General features: G+C 45.9%; 1 protein-coding gene across 13 annotated transcripts in view; it reads right to left on the minus strand.

Annotated features, from left to right (window-relative positions):
• The window catches only part of FAM120B (family with sequence similarity 120B), a 105,378-nt gene that overhangs the window by 47,146 nt on the left and 31,981 nt on the right, over window positions 1-26,251 (minus strand). For 12 of the 13 annotated variants that reach the window (XM_048225877.2, XM_048225876.2, XM_026487997.4 and 9 more), the window contains 2 exons: window positions 20,969-21,141; window positions 17,203-17,295 (listed from right to left, as the gene is read on the minus strand). In XM_048225877.2, the coding sequence (XP_048081834.1) occupies window positions 17,203-17,295; window positions 20,969-21,141 (266 nt within the window). Of the gene's footprint in view, window positions 1-9,964; window positions 10,202-17,202; window positions 17,296-20,968; window positions 21,142-26,251 lie in introns of all 13 variants that reach the window. The other variant, XR_008958892.1, reaches the window with a different exon arrangement.

Raw genomic sequence — 26,251 nt, forward strand, 5'->3', positions numbered from 1 at the left:
AAAAAAATCCATGCTCAGGAATATAGGTTACGGGAGATTACTGACTCAATGAAACGTTCCAATGTCAGAATCATCAGCATCCCCGAGGGGGTGGAGAAAAACAGAGGTCTAGAAGAGATATTTGAACAAGTTGTAGCTGAAAACTTCCCTAATCTAGCAAGGGAAACAAACATCCGTTTCCAAGAGGCAGAGAGGACCCCTCCCAAGCTCAACCATGACAGACCTACACCACGTCACGTCATAGTGCATTTCGCAAATTTTAGATCCAAGGATACAGTATTGAAAGCAGCCAGGGCAAAGAAATTTCTCACATACCAAGGCAAAGGTATCAGGATTACGTCAGACCTGTCTACACAGACCTGGAATGAGAGAAAGGGTTGGGGAGCCATTTTTAAAGCTCTTTCAGAGAAAAACATGCAGCCAAAGACCCTTTATCCAGCAAGGCTGTCATTCAGAATTGATGGAGAGATAAAAGACCTTCCAGAATCGCCAGTCACTGACCAATTTCGTAACCACAAAACCAGCCCTACAGGAGATATTAAGGGGGGTTCTATAAAGGTAAAAAGGCCCCAAGAGTGATACAGAACAGAAAGTCACAACCGATAGAAACAAAGACTTTACTGGCAACATGGCTTCATTAAAATCATCTCTCTCAATAATCAGTCTCAATGTAAATGGCCTAAATGCTCCCATAAAACACCACAGGGTTGCAGATGGGATAAAAAGACATGACCCACCCATTTGCTGTCTACAAGAAACTCATTTTGAACCCAAAGATACATTCAGACTGACAGTGAAGGGATGGAGTACCATCTTGCACGCCAATGGACCTCAAAAGAAAGCTGGGGTAGCAATTCTCGTATCAGACAGATTGGATTTTAAACTAAAGACTATAGTTAGAGACACAGAAGGGCACTATATTATTCTTAAAGGATTTATCCAATAAGTGGATATGACAATTATAAATATATATGCCCCCAACAGGGGAACAGCAAGATACACAAGCCAACTCTTAACCAGAATAAAGAGACATATAGAAAAAAATACGTTAATAGTAGGGGACCTCAACACTCCACTATCAGAAATAGACAGAACACCCATGCAAAAAATCGACAAAGAAACAAGGGCTTTGAATGCCATACTCGACGAGTTGGACCTCATATATATATATAGAACACTACACCCCAGAACCAAAGAATACTCATTCTATTCTAATGCCCATGGAACATTCTCAAGAATAAACCATGTTCTGGGTCACAAAACAGGTCTCAACCAACACCAAAAGACTGAAATTATTCCCTGCATATTCTCAGACCACAACGCTCTGAAATTGGAACTCAACCACAAGGAAAAATTTGGAAGAAACTCAAACAATTGGAGACTAAGAACCATCCTGCTCAGGAATGACTCGATAAACCAGAAAATCAAAAATCAATTTAAACAATTTATGGAGACCAACAAGAATGAAAATACAATGGTCCGAAACCTATGGGATACTGCAAAGGCAGTCCTAAGGGGAAAATACATAGCCATCCAAGCCTCACTCAAAAGAATAGAAAAATCTAAAATGCAGTTTTTATATTCTCACCTCAAGAAGCTGGAACAGCAACAGAGGGACAGGCCTAATCCACGCACGAGGAAGCAGTTGACCAAGATTAGAACAGAAATCAATGAATTAGAAACCAGGAGCACAGTAGAGCAGATCAACAGAACTAGAAGCTGGTTCTTTGAGAGAATTAAAAAAATTGACAGACCACTGGCAAGACTTATCCAAAAGAATAGAGAAAGGACCCAAATTAATAAAATTATGAATGAAAAAGGAGAGGTCACAACCAACACCAATGAAATTGGAAGGATTATTAGAAACTTTTATCAACAGCTTTATGCCAAAAAATTAAGCAATCTGGAAGAGATGGAGGCCTTCCTGGAAACCTATAAACTACCAAGACTGAAACAGGAAGAAATTGATTTTTTAAACAGGCCAATTAATTATGAAGAAATTGAGTCAGTCATAAACAACCTTCCAAATAACAAAACTCCAGGCCCGGATGGTTTTCCTGGGGAATTCTACCAAACAGTCAAAGAAGAAATAATACCTATTCTCCTAAGCTATTTCAAAAAATAGAAACAGAAGGAAAGCTACCAAACTCATTCTATGAGGCCAATATTACCTTGATCCCCAAACCAGGCAAAGACCCCATCAAAAAGGAGAACTACAGACTGATTTCCCTAATGAATATGGACGCCAAAATCCTCAACAAGATCCTGGCTAATAGAATCCAACAGTACATTAAAAGGATTATCCATCATGACCAAGTGGGATTCATCCCTGGGATGCAAGGGTGGTTCAACATTCGCAAATCGATCAGGGTCTTAGATTTTATCCAGAAAGAAAAATTCAGAAATCATATGATTCTCTCAATAGATGCAGAAAAAGCATTTGACAAAATACTGCATCCTTTCCTGATTAAAACCCTTCAGAGTGTAGGGATAGAGGGTACATTCCTCAATCTCATAAAAAACATCTATGAAAAGCCTACAGCAAATATCATTCTCAACGGGGAAAAGCTGGAAGCCTTTCCCTTAAGATCAGGAACACGACAAGGATGCCCACTCTCGCCACTATTATTCAACATAGTACTAGACGTCCTTGCAACAGCAATCAGACGACAAAAAGGGATAAAAGGTATCCAAATCGGCAAAGAAGAAGTCAAAATGTCTCTCTTCAGACATGACATGATACTCTATATGGAAAACCCAAAAGAATGAACCCCCAAACTACTAGAAGTTATAGAGCAATTCAGTAATGTGGCGGGATACAAAATCAATGCTCAGAAATCAGTTGCATTTCTCTACACGAATAATGAGACTGAAGAAAGACAAACTAGGGAATCCATCCTATTTACAATAGCACCAAAAGCCATACGTTACCTTGGAATTAACTTAACCAGAGACGTAAAGGACCTATATTCTAGAAACTATAAATCACTCTTGAAAGACATTGAGGAAGACACAAAAAGATGGAAAGATATTCCATGCTCATGGATCGGAAGAATTAACATAGTTAAAATGTCCATGCTACCCAGAGCAATCTACACTTTCAGTGCTATCCCGATCAAAATACCGAGGACATTTTTCAAAGAACTGGAACAAATAGTCCTTAAATTTGTATGGAACCAGAAAAGGCCCCGAATCGCCAAGGAACTGTTGAAAAGGAAAGACAAAGCTGGGGGCATCACAATGCCGGATTTCGAGCTGTACTACAAAGCTGTGATCACAAAGACAGCATGGTACTGGCACAAAAACAGACACATAGACCAATGGAACAGAATAGAGAACCCAGAAATGGACCCTCGGCTCTTTGGGCAACTAATATTTGATAAAGCAGGAAAACACAGCCGGTGGGAAAAAGACAGTCTCTTCAACAAATGGTGCTGGGAAAATTGGACAGCTACATGCAGAAGAATGAAACTTGACCACTCTCTCACACCATACACAAAGATAAACTCCAAATGGATGAAAGACCTCGATGGGAGACAGGAATCCATCAAAATCCTAGAGGAGAACATAGGCAGCAACCTCTATGACATTGGCCGAAGCAACCTTTTTCATGACATGTCTCCAACGGCAAGAGAAACAAAAGATAAAATGAACTTGTGGGACTTCCTCAAGATAAAAAGCTTCTGCACAGCCAAGGAAACAGTCAAAAAAACTAAGAGGCAGCCCACGGAATGGGAGAAGATATTTGCAGATGATGCTACAGATAAAAGACTGGTATCCAAGATCTACAAAGAACTTCTCAAACTCAATACGCGAGAAACAAATAAATCATAAAATGGGCAGAAGATATGAACAGACACTTTTCCAATGAAGACATACAAATGGCTAACAGACACATGAAAAAGTGTTCAAAATCATTAGCTATCAGGGAAATTCAAATCAAAACCACACTAAGATACCACCTTACACCAGTTAGAATGGCAAAAATAGACAAGGCAAGAAACAACAATTCCTGGAGAGGATGTGGAGAAAGGGGATCCCTCCTACATTGTTGGTGGGACTGCAAGTTGGTACAGCCACTCTGGAAAACAGTGTGGAGGTCCCTTAAAAAGTTAAAAATTGAGCTACCCTATGACCCAGCCATTGCACTACTGGGTATTTACCCCAAAGATACAGACGTAGTGAAGAGAAGGGCCATATGCACCCCAATGTTCATAGCAGCATTGTCCACAATAGCCAAATTGTGGAAGGAAACGAGATGCCCTTCAACATGACTGGAAGGAGGACTGGATTAAGAAGTTGTGGTCCATATATACAATGGAATATTACTCAGCTATCAGAAAGAACGAGTCCTCAACATTTGCTGCAACATGGACGGCACTGGAGGAGATAATGCTAAGGGAAATAAGTCAAGCAGAGAAAGACAATTATCATATGATTTCTCTCATCTATGGAACATAAGAACTAGGAAGATCGGTAGGAGAAGAAAGGGATAAAGAAAGGCGGGTAATCAGAAGGGGGAATGAAACATGAGAGACTATGGACTCTGAGAAACAAACTGAGGGCCTCAGAGGGGAGGGGGATGGGGGAATGGGATAGACTGGTGATGGGTAGTAAGGAGGGCACGTATTGCATGGTGCACTGGGTGTTATACGCAACTAATGAATCATCGAACTTTACGTCAGAAACCAGGGATGTACTGTATGGTGACTAACATAATATAATAAAAAAAATAAAAAAAAACAAAAACCTCCGCCAGCTGAGTACCTGCTAAGTTGCCAGAAAGTGCAGGTACTAGAGAAGACACAGGGTGAGGGAGGCCGAGTGTCGGGTCCCGAGGAGCACGAACCCCAGGAGAGGGGCAGGCATGCTCACGCAGAGGACAAGGAATGCTCACACAGTGAAGAAGGGGACAGGCCCTGAAGCAGATCTGCTAACACTGGTGAGGCGTCCCCTGGCACACAGGCGACTGCCACGTGTGGGTATCGAGGAGCAAGTGCAGGCCCTTCCAGCAGGGAAAGGAATCCCTCTGTGGATGGTTTATGGAGGAGGCAGTGAGGCCATGGCCCAGTGTGAAACCTCTGAGCATCAGTCCTTCGCCTCTGCCCTGGGTGCAAGAGACCTGCAGGGTGAGGCCAGAGGCCAGAGGCCAGTTCCCAAGTCCCAGGGACGGGTTCACAGGGAGAAGGGCAGCGACCGTGTGATCAGGATGAAGTAGGGAGAGCAGAGGACAAAGGGAGGGGGACTGAGGCCCAACTCTGCACAGTTTTTTGATTCTGAAGCTCCACAGCTGTGAATGGTACCCGAACGCACACACAGGAGCCTCCTCTGGGTGCTGCTGGCCTGAGCGTCTGTGTAGACCCACGGGCAGCCCCCAGGCTCCATACTGAGGCCTCACAATGCCGATGTTGCTGCTGTGGCCTGCCTGCGCTGACGCTACACGGGCAGACGAGCAAGGCTGTGCACCAAGCAGCCTCACTGACGGAGGCGGCAGTGGCCCAGGTCTGGGCTGCCGTACTCTATGCCTCGACTCTGCAGATGACTCAGGCAGCTCTCTTCCTCAAAGGCATCTGGCAGGGCACACGGCTCATTGCGGGGTCAGAGAGCTCCCCTGAGAACTTCCATGAGGAAGCCCAGCTGCTGTCCTTAGTGAGACCAACGTGTCTTCACGGAACGCTGTTCCCAGAACCACTCAGGGGTGGCTGCAGGCACCGAGGACTTCTTCCCTCGGGGCTCACGTAAGCGCGAGGGACAGAAGCGCAAGAAAGGCACCAGGGTTGTGCCCAGGCCAGGCAGTCGCCTACAACTCGCCAGTGTCACAAGAGCCCTCTCCTGTTCCTCCACAAATGTGCCTGCTCGCTGGAGCTCATATCCGCCGAACTGCGCACCGGGGAAACACAGTGTGACGCGTGTAACCATGACCACGGGGTCACAGGCACAGGAAGTGACACTGGCATCAGTTGCCAGATTTGAGAGGGGCAGCTGGGGCCCTGAGAGCATCCTCTCTTTCTCCCAGGCACACAATGACCTTCTGCCTGCCCACACTGGGGAAGAGCATGTCAAAGTCCTACGTGTGCACACAGGTAAGACGGAGGATCAGACCAGGTCTGCCACCTGTTTTCCTTGACACGTTTATCTGATTTAATCCGTCCGGGGAGTCTTCATCTTCTGTGCTCACAGATCAACCTTAAAAGTCTACTAAGTTTCAAAAGATTCTACTTCTATTCATTCATTCATCAACTTTTTGAGTGCCTAATAATAAAAGCATTTTTTCTAAATATCTCTTTTAACACACATTTACACAATGCTGTGCTTCTCTGGCTGTTTTAGTGGTTTGAGCAGTAAAGCATTGTTCCGTGGGCTTCATTTTCATGTGCTATAACAAATGTGATCTCAGTATGTCCTTGAAGCATTTTTATTTTATCACCGGAATTTCAAGTGTTTGATTTGGAAAGTGATGGTTCACCAGCAGGGCAATATTGACTAAAGATCTTTTAAAGGAAGATTTCTACATTTGCTTTAAACACGCGGTGTCTGCTCTTCATGTGGGAGGCCGTCTGGGGAGAAGATACAAAGCATGACAACAACTGGTGTCTCTCGGAGCTCCGGCTTTCTCAACGTGGCCGCAGCACGCACTGGTGCGCCGACTTCGGGCAAACCACCCTCGGACCGAGCCTGTTGCTGGAGCCTGCCTGCACCACCTCCAAGGTCCCATTCGTTCCGGCTCCAGCAGACATTATCTTCAGTATTAAAACGTACCGAGCATTTGACATTCGTACAGCACCCAGCAGGCAACACGGAGGGTCCAACAAGGAACAAGCCACCATCGCTGACACCCCTTGCCAGACCCCAAATCCAGACTTCATCACGGGTGGGCTGGACTCCAGAGCAGTGTGCATCCTCACCAACCCCTTCAAGGGGCCTCAGCCAAGACACCAATCTTTGTCTTCATTTCTCTAACAACATAACAAGACAGGACTTTTGTTTCCCTCAATGGAATGATATAAAATTAACTGTACAATATTTATGAAGCCCTCTTAATTTCTCTAAAAAACAAACAAACAAAACCAAACTGCCCTATTTTTGCAAGGTATTACTACCGTCCTTACTTCTGAGTGTGTTCGAGGCTCAGCACAAAGACTAGTGGAATGGTCTCTGTCCTTAAGAAATGCACTGTCCAGTGACTTTCCTTCTCACAGAAAAGCCTGCAGACCTGCCTGCTCATTTATGCCAGGGGGCCAGCAGGCTTTTCTGCAAAGGGCCAGAGCGACATACTTCTGGGGGCGTTACGGTATCTGTCACAGCTCTCAACTCTGCTGTCATGGTGTGAACTTTACTTTGGGACACTGAAATCTGAATTTCATATCATTTCCACATGTCACGAAATAAGACTCTTCTCTGATTTTTCTCCTAACCAATTAAAAATGTAAACCTTGTTCTGAGCTCACAGGTCATTCAAAAATAGGTGATGAGCCAGATCTGGCCTAAGGGCCGAGGCTGGCTAAGGCTGGGTGTGAGCTTTCGGCAGAGTGAGAGTGCATTTCAGGTTTCGCTGGCAAGATACAGACGTGATCTGGAGAGTCGATGGCACAGACTGACTTTAAATTTCTACTGGTGAGCTTTACAGCTTCTCTATAACCTAAAAAACAATTCCTGCTTAATTCAGAATTGTCAACGCAACAAACTTCACAGGGGCTTAGTCCACGTTTACAGTCCAGCTCTGGATACTCTCCCGATCTAGGTGACAAGAACAGTCAGGGTCGTGCGTTCGCTCACGGGGGTCGCGGGAAGCCAATGACCTGTGTGACCTCTGTGCTCCGACACATATCTGCAGCAACCTGCCCCACGAGAGGCCCGGCAACACTGTTCACTTTATGCACTCAGTTTCATGAGTTACCTGTGGGTGTAAAATGTTTTTTCAAGAGCCTGCAATTCGAGGATACTCCTCACCCTGGTCGTTTACCTTTCGGCAAGCTCGTACTCCAGCTTCGGTCCCAGGCCGAGGTGCTTCTGGGAAGAAGCCGCAAGCACCCTGGCTCTTGGAGCCCCAGCCAGGCACCCGCACTCCTCTCTGGGGAATGGTGAGTGGGCTTCCAAACAGGTGCAGGTGGCCAGGAGCACGCACAAGCAGGTGTGTGCACCTCTGCCCCCCATACCCTGCCCAGTACCACCGGTCACATGGAGCACAGATCACCACCAGGCAGACACCACTCCTAACCTCCCCTTTCCAAGTCCACAAAAACCCTCTATTTTAAGGCAAGTGCTGGCTCTGGTAAGAAGCCGGGTGAGTGGGGGCTCATCAGCCTCTCAGAGAAACTGCAGCCCCTACGTGTGAGAATGCAGCCGGCTCCCACCGGCCACAACGCGCCCATCAGACCACAGGTCTCATCCGGTGAGTGTACCTCACCTTCAGCAGGTAAGAACCTCTTCCCCAACAAAAGTAATTTAGTGCCACTCCCTAACAGTCGTGGAGAGGCTTTATTTTATCTTAACAATCTCCGCTCTTAACATGTCACCAAACGGTGGCACTCCACTGAACCTACGCTTTGTTTATTTACTTATTTTTCCTTAAATGATTTAAGCTACATTCTTCCCAGAGATGGGTCATCACCATTACCAAAGCGAGGAATCTCCTGCTCCTTTGCTAGAAACAGGCCCTCGGACTTATCAGTCCCCATTTTACTTCTGGGCAGTACTGCCGAGTCTGTCACAGTCACTCCAGCAAACGGGGAGCACAGAAGGTGTTCGGGAACTACACAGGGAGACGCTCTGTGGTTCTGATGGGGGCGCGAGCATGCGTGTTTCCCTGCCTTCGTGGCCCACCCACCTCTCCCTCCCAGGTCCGCCAGCAGGTCCCTGACCTAGGCTCCCTCCGAGGAGGCCTGCATTTCATAAATGGACACATTAAGGCCCTCGTCTACAGGGATTCTTTCCTCTGTGGGTTCGTGGTCTGGCACCTGCTATCATTTAAAACATTGCTTGCAAACGTTTTTCAGATGGACGTTATTTGAGAGTAAGGAACAAGATCAAAGGATGAAGTCCAAGATCCAACTTGGACTCTGAAAACCGCCTGAAGAGATGCTAAAATGCCGTATTACTTTCTTCATATTCTGCCGGTTAGACATCAGACAGTGCTCCAGCAAGATGACTTGGCCTCACATGAACATTCAGGAAACGCACAGATAAAGTTACACACTGTAGATCTGCTCCACAAAACCTGGCCTCGCTGCCAGGAGGCACTTCACCAAGCGTTTACTGGGCACTGCTTTAAGCTAGCTACCGGGCATTACAAACAAGAATAAGATACAGTCCCAGCCCTCCAGAGCCTACAGTTTAGTTGTAGAAACAAATCTCTCCTGTACAAGATGAGCCAAGAATGACTGACGAAGACCTCATATAGCAAGAACAGTGTAGAAGGCCAGGAAGAAGACGAGTGCGGACATCTCTTTGGCCTGTCACTCTTGGCGAGTCCTGATGTTCAATCTGAATCCCTGTCTCTTTGTTCAGATGTAAACATCGAGAAGGAAGTCTCCTGTTAGCTTCGGCTTACCATATTTTGGTCTCAGAAAATCCAAATGGCCGCAAAGTGTGAAGAGCTTCACAAAAACAAATATAGGCATTCAACTCCACATGAACAAGGCAGCAAGTAGGAGCTGCGGGAGATAGGAGATGGTATGGTGTTTGCCTTCCCAGCAGGCAAGGCAGAAAACAGGACGGGCCCAGAGCCCTCTCTCCTGCGTCCTCCTTCTCTGCCACTTCTGCTCTGCCTTCTACTTCCGTGCTTTGATGCCGTAAGTTGTAGGGTCCTAGCTTTGCTTTTCAAGCCAGGAGCTAATCACATAAATCCCAAACCATTCCACAATCACCCATGCCCACGTGTGCACAGGAGCTGCGGCTTCCATGACTCTGGCTTGCCCACCAGAGACTATGAGCCATAGCGGTTAAGTTACAAGTCATCAGTTACCTGAAGGGGACGGCCCAGGGCAGACCACACACCACAGCTGCCTCTTCAGCTCTGCTGGGAGCTCCATGAGAGATGTGTCAGAGGCAGAGGGGGCTTTGCGAAGCGGGCTTCTCCACAGGGGCCACACCTGCACAACCACTCTGCTGAATCAAGCAGGCTCCAGTCATATCAGCAGGGTGCTGGGCACTGGAAAGCAATGGGAAAAAGCACCATCTCTTCCTCCAACGAGGCCTTCATCTAGGAGAGGAAGAAGATCACGAAAATCCCACACAGGACACGCAGCTTTCCCACCGAGGTCCCCACCATAACAGCCTGCCCTGGGCTCCACTCCCCAGCTACATCGCTGGCATGCCAGAGTGAGGCACAGTGAGTATATCTGGAAGAAGTCTAGAATGGGAAAGGTATCGTTTCATAACAAAGACAAATAAATGGTGTGCCACAGGCTCAAAAGGGGAGAGAAGGCAGCACAAGACCTTGTGCCCAGTGGGGCTGGCAGCTGAGTATTTCCTAACCTTTGCTTCAGTGACCTCGTGCCACGTAGGCGCAACTCTACTGAGGGCCAAAGGCGAGAGGGCGGAGCAGACCAAGCAAACCTGCAGCGAGCGTCCTCTGAAGAACGAGACGGGCAAGCGATGGGCTGGAAATGTTCACTGCAGAAGCTTTTGGTGTTTTTCAGTGGAGGGACATCTGACTTTATCCACTAGAGGACAGAGCCAGTCATAGACCAAGTTAAAGACAGAGGACGAAGACGAAGACAAAGACAGAGGGAGGGGCCGTCAGCACAGCAAACCCCCAGGGAGGGCAGAGGGCTCAGGCTCCAGGCCCAGGTGGAAAAGACAGGCCTCGCTAGGAAGCCCCAGGGTGAAGGGTGGCGCTGCCCTGGCACCTGTCATGAACAGCACAGCCATTTTAAGTAAAATCTTCCAGATTATTTCTACAATTCCACAACTTAAATGATGAAAGTATGGAAGCTTTAAAAAGCTACATGCTGCACTAGAAGATCATGAAGACTCACAGACTATTAGAGTCTTGGAGGTTGAGGGTGGCTATTCTAACTCATACAACAGAGACCCTGCAAGAAAGGGACAAAGAGTATGGTGTGGAGAAGCCATGACGACGGAACCTCATTGTGAGTGCCATGTTCAGCTGGTGGGAACCACGGTCCCAGTGAAGGCGCCACTCAGGCAGCTGAGTGCCCAGAACAAGCAAGATGGCAGTAAAGTCAGGTCTTGCCTGAGGCCTCTGGGGGATATTTCCACCAGAAGCTGCTGCTGGCATGGACACTGACTGACCTTCACACTCCAGGACTGTGCACACGACTCACCCATCTGAGACTCCTGGTCCACCATGGACCAAACCGTGCTCCCCGCATGTGCACCGTGCCGCTGGTGCTGGTACAAGGTCTGACTCACGGTGCACACCAATACCACTACCGCGCGTGCGCCCCAAGAACTGTGCGTCCGGTAAATCCTGGAAAGTCCTCACCGTGGCAATGAAATGTGATGCTTACAACACGTCAGTTTCTGATGAGGTACAGCTCCAATTTCATAATAGAATTTTCCTTCCATTAACTCATATTTCTTTCCTTTTATCCCCCCATCAAAGATGACCAAGCATTTTCCAATGAGCAGTGATGAGTATCAGAAAAGGTGGCTCTGAAAACGCTCAGACAATGCTCCCCAAGTCCTTGGCACAGAAGAGAGAAATCAGGAATGTTCTAAACATGGGGAGCCTTCCATCTCGAAGGAGGCTGGAGTCAGCCAGGAGGGGGACCTAGCACAGCAGAGAAACTGATGAGCAAAGAGACTAGGACGGTTCCTTTGGCTCTGCCCAGAAAGAGTGCCAAGAGGGATTTAAAGGAACTGCCCTGCTCGGGGCAGGGTGGGGCAGGGGGGAGCCAAAGGCTTCTGCAAGCAGGCGCCGGTCTGCTTGCTGTGCACGCTATTTGGCTCAGCAGTAGCAGGGTGACAACCCCAATACCTCTTATTTTCTAGAGGACTTTACAAAATGCTCTGGGCATGTACCCACATCTGACAAAATACCACTGGGTGAGTGAGGCAGCGGCTGCTCCCTTTACATTCCTATACAAGTACACGCACGCCCACATCAGGCACTGGGGATCCCGGGCGCCCAGGGCTCCCCCTGCCACACGCCACGGACACCTCATGGCACACGACTATTCCTCTACCCTTGCAACCTCGTCTTAAATTCAACAGATGTAAGAACCCAAGAACCCCCCTACCCAGAGCTGCTTAGAGAGGTGCTTCACAGGTTACCTGTTCGCTGTGTGATCCAGTCCACCGTTAAGCGGACTTTCCCTCCTAACTGTACAGACATCCCACCTTCGTCCTGGGTACGCCCCTATCTCCGTGAGTGTTCTCACAGGGGCTGTACAAGCCAAGTATCAAAGGACCCCATGAGCTACGTAAAGTACAATGGGCAGACCGCATCCCCTAGAACACACTCGCGGACAGTCACACACACGAACAGGAAAACAGCAAACACACAACCAGCTTTCAGAGAGGACACAGCTCCAGCCAGGAAGACAGTAATACTCCCTACACATGGCTCAGCTCCTTGCACATGTTCTCAGCACTGAGGGGGCCAGCGTCTCCTGTTACCCATGCGACTGCCCTCTGTGCGTGATGAAAGCAAGCTGTCTTTGTATTTTTCTTAATTACAAGTAATCCTGCTTCTCTTCATTATTCTTTTTTTTTATATAGAACTGTTGCAGATTAAGAGTTCTTGTATTCCTTATCATAGATAGCAAACTTCCGTGTCTATACGTGAACATGCATCTATATAATAATCTTTATACAGATAATCCAATTGCCTGGATTTTTAATAAAAATGTAAATCTGTATACCATTTTAAAGCTGTATTTGAGCTGTTGGGACAAGAAAAATAATGCTGGGTGCAAACCTCACAGGGCATTTAAAAAATTCCCCACGAGCACCAGTGAGCAGGGACACTAGGTTCACCTGCAGCTTATGGTGAAGACAAGGGTCTGGAACCAAAGCCACAGCTAAGTCCCAGGTGAGCTGCTCCTCAGCAGAGGGAGTGGAGTGAGACCCTGGGAGCATCCTGCCTCACGGCATCTCCACAACCAACCCCATCAACCAGGACAGCCAAGAGGTCTCTGAAATCGCATCTGCTTCCAGTCCCCCTGCTGGTAAAAACCCCCAGCCTCCTTGGGACACTCTCCACAGGGGCTCTGGTGGACCCTGGGAGCAGCCCTTTGCATGAGGAGAACATGAGCTGCCCAGTCACAGTCCTCCCAGCGAACCACTGTCAGTAACGGCTGGCACAGACCCCACTTCTGCTGGTGAAGCTCCAGCCCCGGGGAAGGTACCCGCTCTGCTCAGATCTGCCAGACTGGCAAGCGTGGGGCCTAAGGGAGAGGACAGAACAAGGCACGCTCCTGCTGGGGTCCGCTTTTATCTCACGCTTTCCCTCAGGCCCCTTCCTCCCAGAAACGGCACCTTTCTCATAGCAAAGACCACTGGCTGGGTGTCAAGAGACGATCCCACTTTGGCTCTGCCAATGACAAGGTGGGGGTGGGATCATGCACTCAATGTCAACAGACAGAGGACATCCCACACGGTGCCATGCTCCATCCAGGAAACAGGCATGTAAGAAGTCCCCTCGTATTTACCAAAGAGAGGACTTACGTTCTGCTATATGTTCCTAAGAACTTGCTCAAGGTCATGCAGCTAGCAAGTGAGAGAACCCTGAACTATGGCTTGTTCTGCTGCCACACCATCCAACAAGGCAGGAGACAGCACGACCTCCACGTCCCTTCCTCTTTCTATCTCCTGTTTAGTTTTACTAGGACGGAGGAAGAGGAAGGCAGGTGAGGGTCAAGGGACAGACAGGCCCGTGGTAGCAGGACAGCAGTCTGTGGGGGAGGCCATGCAGCTGGGGCTACCACCCAGTATTAAGAATTTTATTAACCTACTAATAACTGAAAACTCACTTTTTAAAATTGTGTTGTTCATACTCAGTTGTTCATACTCAATGCAATCAGCTAACATCATCCTCAATGATGAAAAGCTGAGAGCTTTTCCTCTGAGATCAGGAACAAGAGAAAGATGTCCACTATCATTGCTTTTATTCAACACAGTACTGGAAGTCTTAGCCACAGCAATCAGGCAAGGAAAAGAAAAAAAAGGCATCCAAACTGAAAGGAAGACGTGAAACTGTCACTGTCTTCAAATGACATCATACTCTACACAGAAAATCCTTAAGACTCCACCAAAAAATGGTTAGAACTAATAAATGAATTCAATAAAGTTGCAGGATGAAATCTGTTGTATTTCTTTTTTTTTAAGATTTATTTTTTTTTTTTTTAAGATTTTCTTTATTTGTCAGAGAGACAAAACACAAGCAGGGGGAGTAGCAGGCAGAGGGAGCAGCAGACTCCCCACTGAGTAGGGAGCCTGACGCAGGACTCGATCTCAGGACCCTGGAGTCATAACCTGAGCTGAAGGCAGATGCTTAACTGACTGCATCACCCAGGCGTCCCAATCTGTTGCATTTCTATACACTAATAAGGAACTATCAGAGAAGCTAAGAGAACAATCCCATTTACAATTGCATCAAAAAGAATAAGATAGGTAGGAATAACTTTAACCAGGGAGGTGAAAGACCTGTGCTCTGAAAACTATTAACCCTGATGAAAGAATGTTAAGACAACACAAACAAACGAAAGACAGTCCCCATGCTCATGGGCTGGAAGAACAAATATTGTTAAAATGTCCGTATTATCCAAAACAATCTACAGCTCCAATGTGATCTCTATAAAAATTCCTATGGTACTTTTCATAGAAATAGAACAAACAACCCTAAAATGTGTATGGAACCACAAAGGCTCTGAACAGCCAGAGCAGTCCCGAGAGAGAACACAGCTGGGGGCTCTGTCACACTCCCTGATTTCAAGCCATATTACAAAGCTAGAGTCATCAAAACAGTATGGTATGAGCATAAAAACAGACACACAGGTCAATGGAACAGAGCAGTGAGCTCACAAGTAAACCCATGCACAGACGGCCAATTGATTTCCCACACTTACTTAAAAGGGCCAGCATCAAAAAGGCAAAAGGTAAGTGCTGGCGAGGATGTGGAGAAAGGGGAACCCTCGTGCACTGCAGGTGGGAACGCAGACTGGTGCACCTACTGCGGAAAATAGTGCGGAGGCTCCTCAAAAAACTACAAATGGAGCTGCCCTACAGTCCAGCAACCCAACTTCTGGGGATATATCTGAAGGAAGTAAAATCACTGTCTTGTGAGTACGTGCAGCCCACGTTCAAGGTAGCATTACTCACGACAGACAAGATATGAACACACCCTCAGTGTCCATCAACGGATGAGTTCATTAAAAATATGTGGTGGATATACACAATGCAGTATTATTCAGCCATAAAAAAAGAGAGTGCTCTAAATCTTGCCATCTGTGGTAACGTGGATGGACCTTGAGGGCATTATGCCAAGTGAAATAAGTCAGAGAAAGAAAGACAAATACTGTATGATTTCACTTATATGTGCAACCTTTAAAAAAACAAAACAAAACAAACGCTTCTAAATACAGAGGACGGGTGGTCACCGGAGGCAGGGGGTGCCTGAAATGGGTGAAGGAGTCAGAAGGTACAGACGTCCAGTGATAACATTAATAAGCCACGAGGTGTGACGTACAGCATGGAGACCACGGTTAATAAGACCGTGCTGCGTATGTGAAAGTTGCTAAGAGCATAAATCTTAAAAGTTTCATCACAAGAAAAAAAACTCTGTAACTAGGGGCGCTGACAGATGCTAACTAGACTTGTGTGGTGATCTTTCACAGTCTATACACGTATCGAATCATTATGTTGAGCACCCGAAACTTATATAATGTGTCAATTATACCTCAATAAAAAAAGAATCAGCATTAACCTAGTACTAACCCAAAATTCACTTTTTAAAACTGTGTCTTGCCAAAAGGAGGAAAAAATCCACTTTTAAAAACAACTTTCTTGGGGTGCCTGGGTGGCTCAGTCGTTAAGCGTCTGCCTTCGGCTCAGGGCGTGATCCTGGAGTCCTGGGATCAAGCCCCACATCAGGCTCCTCCGATGGGAGCCTGCTTCTTCCTCTCCCACTCCCCCTGCTGTGTTCCCTCTCTTGCTGGCTATCTCTCTGTCAAATGAATAAATAAAATCTTAAAAAAAAAAAAAAAACTTTCTTGAATATAATGTAATGAAACTGCCCACACACACAAAGCCTACACCGTATTCAATTGGGCTGCTACAAGGATTAGTTCATGGAATAAACGTAGTACGAAGAGTTCTGAGATTAGATCAAAAGTTTATAAATGAAATTTATTAGTTTTTTTTTTCACTAGAAACACAAATGAAAACTAATTCAATCAAACTAGAATCTACAGATAAAACTCATTATCATGATCCAATGGCATTTATAAAGCAAAGTCTTCAGTTTCCATAAACAACAGACCTGACCTCAGGTTTTCCTCTATGAAACAACCATGGCACCCAACAGGGTGTGGCCACAGAGGAGAGGAGCCAGGTCAGCTGCCAATGGCTCGTTCGTGAAATTAAAGGAATAAACGCCCGTGAGTGGCCACATCGGAATAAAAGCAACACGGTTGCGTGATCTCCATTACTCAACACTCCACAAGCAAGGCACTGGGAGAGGACACAGGGCGGGTGGGACGTGGCCTAGCCCCAAAGGGCAGTCACTGACGTCTGGGAGACCAGGTCCACGGACAAAACAGGCAGGACAGAATGTGTATGGGCCAAAATCACGAACACCACAAAAAGGTGTCCTATTTTCCTAAAGTTAGCAAGGCTTATAAGGGATCAAACTGACTATTCTCCTCAGGTTACCACAATACTGAGACAGGATTAAGACCGACACATTTCTCAGCGCTGGAATGAGGCAGCTCCTGTGAGCACGTGACCCAGCTGAGACGGAGGTCTAGAGGGCCACTTTCAAGGAACGCGGGACGCCATCTGTACACAGCTCTGTCTGAACGTCACTAACCCGGCAGGACCCCGGGCTCTGCTGTGTGAGAGATGAAGCCACAGCACATCACAAAAACACCTTAATTAAATACACCTTCTTATCTTTTCTGTGAAACACCAACCAAAACTTTAAAAAGCACAACGGAAGAAAAAGCTGGCAAGAGCACGGACCCTTCGATAGGCAGGGGTCTCCAGAACCATGACAATCAATCAGTCAGGCAGTACCTGTAGGTCTACAAGCTGCACCGTTGACTTTCCTTGGAGGCACAAGGCCTGAGCAATAAAAGCATGCAGATCCTCCAGGCAAAGAGTGTCCACCTGAAAGGGAGAAAGAGAGAGAGAAGCAGCATTAGCTCTGGGAGAAACCCCACACTCTGCACGTGGACTCAACAACTAAACACAGGCGTGTGCAGGAGCTGTGGACGAGCCAGAGATGGAGGTCAGCGGGGCCTCTTTGTCCAGAGCCACAGTCCATGATGCCCAGGGCCACTCTGGACAGGACCCTGGTCACTCTGCAGCAAGGGGGGGGGAGCGCTAGAAAGCCTGGGAGGGGCCATGAGCCACAACCAAGCCCGAGTCCTAGAGCAACACAGGCGGCTGTTTCGGGCACCAATTCCCAGAGCTGGCAATTTAGGGGTTTGTAGTGTGAGCCGGGGTGATCAAGGCGGTTTGGATAAACTTTCACTTTCACCAGCCCTGATGATACTTGCATACTTAGATCCCAGCTGAATGGAAACCAGGACCCCCACATATGAGCCCCTCCAATCCTCTGTGGAATCAAGGGGTCCAACCAAAATGCGAGCAAGAACTAAGAGGGCGGGGATTTGGAGCGACAGATGGGGGAAGTCTGGGTCTCGAGAAAATGATGGGAATGAGGACAAGGCCTGGGAGCACCGTGGACAGTAGGCTGCTCCAGGGGAACACTTCCTCCCCAGGTTACCGGGTGGTGACTCTTCCAGCTCAGCCACCAAATTCTGCCAGCCAGAGAAAGCACAGCAGTTCCCTTGCTCAGTGTTTCCACCACCATCACAAGAATACGAGAACTTCTTTCCATAGAGGACAATGTCCTGTGGCAAATAAAGGCTTAAACAGAAAAAATCAGGATGACAACCACAAATGCATGGGTAAGAATTCTGATTCTTCCTCAGTGATAAAAGTGGTTAATGTTTACTCCTGATAAAAATGACCCCACCATAAACCAGAAAGACAGTTCACTGGGAACTCCTGCTCTCCCTGGCCAGGACCCGCTGACCTCTCCTGGAAAAGCAAGTACTTCTGGCGTTCGTCATCTCGGCCCCACGGGAGGCACCAACCCTGTCACTACCCTGCCCTGTTCCATTCTGAAGTACTTATTGCCTTGGTATAAATTACAGGTGTAACTATTTCAGGGAATAACAAAAGAGTCCACAGATATGTAGTACTGATGATCCAAGAAAAAAGACTCCAGTCTACAGAAGCAAGACTGAGCAGAGAACATGTTTTTTTATTCCATAAACCCCATCTCCCTCCGTTTAGACTGGCTTTGTTGGAATGTAATTCGACTTCTTGCCATCAGTAACTTTTGAAGAAGGCTGATTTTAAAGCACCAACTTATGAGAAAAGAGAACTATCTCATGTACCATTGCTTTCACAGGTAATCCACTCCAGCAGGTAACAGGTCTAAACCACCACAGAGGGTGCCAGAGTCTTAATAACACCAGATTTTTTTAGGATTTCACAGAACAGATACTACTATTTAAAGCATTTGCTCAACTAGAGATTATAAAAACTGTACGCTTCCTATGATGTAAACGTTCCCTTCCAGAGAATGTTCTCAGAGAAGCGGTTAATAAAAAGTGTTGTTGTTGACTGGGAGGTTATGAGAGCATTTCGTTTCTCTACAGGTTCTGTACCCACGTCACACAACAAAACATCTAACTTAAGCTTAACCACAGAAAAGTATAATATTTTTATAAATTTGTCTTTTTAGCCTTATGGAACCCTAAGAGAATAATTAACCCTGTGAATAATATTACAGTTCCTTCTTAATCTCAGAGATGCCACTGATGTGTCAATTCACTGTTTTTCAGTTTCAAAAAGCTCCAATTAAAATATGCTCTTTAAGTAAAACCAACATCGTATGTCTGCCTCATGCTGACTCACAATAGAGAGATGTTCATTTAAAGGTAATCATTAGTGTTATCAGAAAGAAGGTAAAGGTGGAAATTTTCCTCCTGATGCTTCTCTTGCTTCGGGTTTATAGAGATACTGGAAATGCGAAGCTACTGTTCTGTGGTTTGGACACGGATTTTCGTAACTGACAGTCACCAGCACAAGTGATGAACACAAACAGGTTCAACAACCCTCTTACTGGAAAGAGTAATTCAAAATGTGTGTCCGAGGCGTGACTGTTCGTATGCACACAGACAGTATTAAGAAGAAAACACACTTCCTTCTCTGGAGGAGAAACCTCAGCTCATGGCTATCCGCCATTCCCAATCCCCATGATGGCCCTAGCTTGGCCATCTGGACACTAATGAACCATGGACAGAAAATATTAACTGATACATGCTTGCATATTTAGTACATGATATCAAAAGAAAGGCAGTTTTACACTTAAAAATCCATCCTCTATTCAATTATATTGCGAAGTCTGGTACCAATAACAAAATGTTCTATTCAAAAACGGTAAAGCAAAAACTAAAGTTTACGCCGGTGCATGTGAAACCAATAACAAAGCAATAAAATCTCTAAGAGTTATTTAGCCATACTACATTTTTACAAAATGCAAAACGCAGAACTAGCTATAGATTGGCAGAGCCAAGAGAAAAGAACAATTTGGAAAAGGAAAAGAAAAATCAGTATAAAGCTCCCTTGAAATGTAATTCCATGGTAAGAGTGAGTTTCTTGAAGACAATCAATAATTCATAAAGTGAATTCAGGTTTGAGAAACAGTCACCTAGCTCTCTATTCCAGGCAAATGAAAATTGGACATTTATGCTAAAGGAGTCCCCAGACCCACCACATACAGAGACCAGAGCAGAAGGCAAGACAGCTCAAAGGCGTCAAGAGGACAGGAGGTCTAGATGGGCTGAAGAAATACAGACATGATTGCAAAGGACTTTTTTTTTACTGTTGTTGTGACAAATGTGAGACAAAATCATCTAAAAATAATACAGCCAAGAAAAGGAAGTGCGAGGAACAGGGACTGGAAGAGGGAGTGATTTGGGCCTTCTTTCACTGAGGTGTCCAAACATTATCCTGCACAGGGGCAACTATTAAAAAGACAAATACTCTCATGGGTCTTTATCATTTTCACACATAACCTAAGTGTAAAACTAATGAAACAGAACCGCCTAGCTTGTTGAGGGTTACCAATCAGGGCCTAGCACTGCATTCCTCATGTGAGGCCTCCAACCCCTGGTTTAATGGGGCAGGGAAGACACAGACCATGATGATGATGACCCCAGCAGACATTTTATTGGGCACTTCCGTAAACACATCTCATGTTTTCCATAATGCAATGCCCCAATAACCCCAGGAGGTACCCACTGCCTTGTCCTAGACTGGAGAGTGAAGGGAAGTGCTCAGTAAACAACTGCTCGAGCAGTGACGTTGGAAGGCGCCGGCCAGAAGCCACCAGGCCTTCTCACCACAACACTGGACCCTCGATAGGAGCAACTTCCTGGACAGTGACAGCACCAAGGGAGGCACTACATGGTTCAAAGTGCTCGGAAAGCAGACATAAACCTGCATGGTTTCCCATGCCTCTACTACACTTACATGCATTACAAGCCTCTACGTCCAACACAGACAAGCGTCTAATATGTGTGCCACCAGGGATCCCTGTTTCAGCTCAACAGCTGCAAGGGACTCACGCTTATGGGGCAGCTACTGGACAGGAGGACACGGGAACGGGCCCAGGGCCAGACCCCACAGCGCCACAGCTCACAAAAGGCAAGGACAGGAGTGAGGAGCCAGTGCAGCACCTAGAACGAGGAGCTGAGGTTACCTGCACAAAGAGGTAGATCAAGAGGCAGCACAACGCCTTGAAGGGGTTCTCCACTGCCTGCAGCTCTTCTCTTGAGGAGGAAAGGTCGAAACAGCCAAGGAGGGCATCCAAGCGCCGGGCTTGTATTCCAGGCTCTTGGTTCAGCCATAATAATTTCAAATTAGGTGTTCCCCCTAGTTAAAAAAAAAAAAAAAAAAAAGTCTACTTACCATTATTCTTTGCACCAGCAAGTTATCACATGCTTCTTGTAGAAATACAGTAAAAGAATAGAAGACACTAACCTCTTCTGTGACATCCTTGGGCTTGAAGGTGTAAAGGACTAGAAAGTAAACACGAACAAACCTACCTGGCTGAAAGAAAGAAACCCTCAAAGGCCAGCATGTATGTACTTCACTGAGAACATTCTTTTTTAAGGACTCTGTTTTGAGGGAAACTAGGGCTTTTTTCCTACTTGTGCTGCATCCTGCATTGTTAAGAATGTTTTTCAGAGTATGTTTAAAAGGTCCTGTCTCCGAGTGTGGGAAAGAACACAGCCACAGTGGAATGCTGGTGCAAAGACCACGAACTTACCCTGTTAGCTTGCCCTCTTATTCCCCTAGACCGGCAGTTTTCAAACTTCAGTGTAAAAAGAATCCACTGCAGAGACTGTAAAAGATGCATTTTCCTGGGTTCTGCATGCAGAAAGCCTGCTTTACCAAGCATGATGCCCAGGAGTCTTCACTGAACAACCTAGAGACTTGGATGCAGGATCTGTGGGCCCCAGGCTTTGGAAAGCATGTCCCTAAAACTATCAAACAAAAGAAATTCCTAAAACGTAATTTCCAGTGTTTCATTTCTATGTTTTATATTTACATTTAAATTATTAAAGTTAAAAAAAACACACACAACCCTTACTCATTTCCTTAAATCACAATACAGGGCCCCGGGAGCCTGGAGGAAAAGCGGGGGTCCTGCTGGCAGCTGCAGACACAGGCAGGTCACAGGGCTGAGCCAGGTCCCGCTACGGGCAGCTGCTGTGATTTCTGCAGGGTCACGAAGCTACAACACCATGCCGCAAGAGCCAGGACGGCTGAGGTCGGAATGTCTCACACATCTACTACAGAAACAAAACCCAGGAACCAAACGGTATCAGTATTAAAGGACTCAAAGAAGAAGCTCTCCTCTTTTTCCCTTTTTTCCATTTTTTCCCCATTTCTCACAGTATCATTTAATATTCTCGGCCATACAGCTCCCACCACCGAAAGTGAAACAACCCAGCAAAAGTCACTTGCACTTCTGAGATGGCTGAAGTGTTTCCTCCATCAAAGAACTTTTTCATTGTTTACTTTGGAGAGAAAAAAAACCATTTTTCTCTTGAAAGAAAGAAAATAGTGAAAACAACTGGCAAACAACAATCTGTGGCACCAGTTAATAAGATGGAGCTGTCATTCCGAAACCATCATGAAGGTCAGCCACGACTTCTTAGACACACACTGTTCAGAAAAATCATCATCTTGTAGGGTCAGCAAACTATAGCCCAGGGGCCAAATCCAGCTTACTGCCTGTTTTTGTAGGCCCATAAACTAAGAATGGTTTTCACATGTTTAAATGATTGAAAAAAAAATCAAAAGAATTTAAAAATAGTATTTCACAATGTGAGAAAATCATGTGAAATACCAATTTCAACGTCCCTAAATAAAGTGCCACCACGATGGCACCACCACACTCACTGTGCTGTCTGTGGCCCCCACGCAGTCCAAGTGCAGAGCTGGGCTGCTGCAGCAGAGACCACGATGCCCCCAAAGCCTAAAATACAGAAGTCTGCCAAGCCCTGATCTAAGGTAAGTGATGAATGCCCCATTATCACAGTTGTTTCAAACACGCTCAAGTAGTTGAAAAACACTTTTTCTAACTCTAAAAGTCACGCATTGTAAAAAAAAAAACTAAGGAAAAAAAAGGCCTAGGAAAATAAAAACATTTACGATCCCACCACCCACATATAGCCATATTTTAAAATATAGCTTCTAGTCCTTTTTTCACTGCATATACAACATTTATGCACACAGCTGAGAGGCCAAGTCCCCATCAGAATGTGTGGGGATGGACAGTGGAAAGATTGTAGCTTGCATTTCATTTGCTTACACATAAGAGTTTAATACAAAAAGAATGAGATTCATGAGATATACTGAGAGTCCAGTGTGGTGGCAGCAATAAACACGAGATGTCCTGAACAGTGACATGCTGGTGGCCACTACTCCCAGCCTTGGTATCATCTGGGAATTGGTTAGAATTGCAAACTCCTGGAGCGCCTGGGTGGCTCAGTCGGTTGGACATCCAACTCTTGGTTTCAGCTCAGGTGGTGATTTCATGGGATGTGAGATTGAGCCCTGCACTGAGCCCCACACTGGGCTCGCGCTCAGTGGGGAGTCTGCTTGAATATTCTCTCCCTCTGCCCCTCCCCCCTGTTCATGCTCATTTGTGTGCGTGTGCTCTCTCCCTCTAAAATAAAGAAATCTTTAAAAAAAAGAAAAAAGAATTGCAAATTCTCAGGCCGCACCCCAGGCCTAGTAGGGGTACAGCAATCTGTTAACATGCTCTCCAGGTAGTTTGGATACAGGCAGAGTTTGAATACCACTCAATATTCTTCCACAAAACAGCTAAGAAATCATTTACACAGACAAGAGTAACTCGCCAATAATAAAGAAATTGGCTCTTGAGGTCTAATGATAAAATTGATTCCAGAAAACCACCAGTTTGAAAAACCACGTCCTCAAAAATCTCTATTTTAATCAGAGAATTTCAATCCTAAATTCAGTCAGTAATTTATTTTGTCGAGAACAAGGTACTGAACACCTGTCTGCGTATTAATGTAAGAGACGTGACACCTCTGCAGCCCTCCCCAGAGACTGAGGGTCTTTGTCTTCAATGCAAGAGAACACATTCTGGGGCTGTGGCCATTTTACGTCATGCTAGGCTGCAAGGCACCCTCTGATGATCCTACATAATGGCCTTAATTATAAGGCTGGTTCTTTTCCTAACTAGCGCCCACAGAGATTTACTTCTCAGTTGATAGATTTCATCATCTTAAGCCAGAAGTTGTGAATTTCTTTGAAGGATCATTCAGATTAGTTCTCTTCCACTGTTCAACTCACTCTAGAAGAAGTGCTTTTTAAACATGGTGATAACCCAAGAGGGCTGAGACTACCTAACACAAAAGACACCATTAGTAATTTCAGTTTAAAAGAAACCTATTTTGGGGCGCCTGGGTGGCTCAGTCAGTGAAGCGTCTGCCTTCAGCTCAGGTCATGATCCTGGGCTCCTGGGATTGAGCCCATCGAGCTCCCTGCTCAGCGGAGAGCTTGCTTCTCCCTCTCCCTCTCCCTTTGCTGCTCCCCCTGCTTGTGCTCTCCCTCTGCCAGATAAATAAAATCTTTAAAAATTTAAAATAAATTTATTTAAAAAAATTTAAAAATAATAAAATAAAAATAAATAAAAGAAATCTATTTTGATCAGAATTAAAAGGCAGATCAGCTCAGAGCTCCTCTTCTCCACCACACACACCCCCTTGCTCCTGGGGATCAATAAGACTGTGCCAGAAAGGATGGCCCCTATACTTCTCCCAGAGCTCTGGGCAGCTGAGATGTTTCAAAGAGCTACAGACCTAAACAATCGATCTCATCTCTAGGTCACCAACTACCAACACATCTAAAACACATCAGCTTCAAAAACCTAATTACATTAACTTGGTAAAAAATTTTGTGTGAACAGATGGACAGGAAAGCCTAGGATCCTTCCGGGGGACCTGAGGCCACAGAAGGAGGTGCAGACGGGCAGGGAAGGAAGTCACTTCTGTGAATGATAAGAGACCTTCTCAAGAGACACCTGGAGGACCCACTGCTGGCAGAGGGTTGCTGCGTGCCTCGTAACAAAGCAATGTAAGTAATGGTTCTGTTTGTGTTTTTGCAGCAGTAAACAGAAGTGAGTGAATTAAGACACTCCTAAGACTGCGGCAAGTCTGTATGCTTTTTATATGGAAATATATATTTCGATAGCTGGGTTTTAGAGTTTTCTTAGGATTACTTCCCTTGCACACTGCTCGGGTGAGAAAAACCATACACGTGTCTGGCTTGCGTCCACTGTCAGGATATGACTGGTGAGAGGTCTCGAAATTAACATGCATACATCTTATGTCTTAAGTTTACCTGTGAAGGTTTTAGGTTCATCAGTTTGATTTAAATGAATATTTTTTTTTTTTTAAAGATTTTATTTATTTATGTGACAGAGTGACAGAGAGACAGCCAGCGAGAGAGGGAACACAGCAGGGGGAGTGGGAGAGGAAGAAGCAGGCTCACAGCGGAGGAGCCTGATGTGGGACTCGATCCCGGTACGCCGGGACCACGCCCTGAGCCGAAGGCAGACGCCTTAACGACTGCGCTACTCAGGCGCCCCTAAATGAATATTTTAATTAGCATTCTCTGTTTAGTAGAGTATTCTTGGCCAAAAGAAAACAAAATTAAAAACGCTGACAACTCACACTTGCAAACTGAATCTTCAGTCTGGCTGGGTAAACTTCAAGAGCCTATTTATAATAAGCAAAAAAAAAAATCCATTCAGATATAAACAGAGTAGAATGCATTAATATCTCAATATATTACGCTCTAAGTGTACATGGATGAAATGTCTCATCTTGTGCTTGCAAAATGGCACTGTTGTGCCACCCCACCTAAGGCACTCAAGATACAGTGAATGTGGCTCTAAACAGTGAAACCCAACTGTAGGCGTGTGACTCAAATGTGTTTGTAACGCAGTTATTTGAAAAATCTTCAAATTATTTTTACAAATGGAAAGAAAACCAGCATTGAGGTTTTGAAGCCATGTCTCTCGATCCACGATGTCAGGCAGGCAGGTCGAGAAGCGGCAGTCACACCATTGTCTTGTCACCACATGTGCGTCTGTGCACCCGGACTCCAGCTGGGGACTTTGATTTTTACCACCCACAGAAACTGCTAGGACTTGACGAGACTTTCTAGATCCGTACACATCAGGTGTCAAGATGAAGGCTGTCGAGAGTATACCGAAGAGGGGCTGAAATAAGAAAGCTCTACTACGACGGCCCCAGCAAAGGAGGGCCTGAATCAAACATGGCAACTTCTTTTCAGGAAACGTATCACTTCATCTCACTTCAGGCTGTGAGACAGTCTTCTAAGATGACCTGTGAGAGTTCGGTGAGTCAAACATCCTTGTAAAGCTGAGAAATAACTATACTTATTTACTGATTCTTGAACAACCGTTAAAAAAAAATTC

This window comes from Ursus arctos, unplaced genomic scaffold (assembly GCF_023065955.2).
Source record: "Ursus arctos isolate Adak ecotype North America unplaced genomic scaffold, UrsArc2.0 scaffold_13, whole genome shotgun sequence".
NCBI lineage: Eukaryota > Metazoa > Chordata > Mammalia > Carnivora > Ursidae > Ursus > Ursus arctos.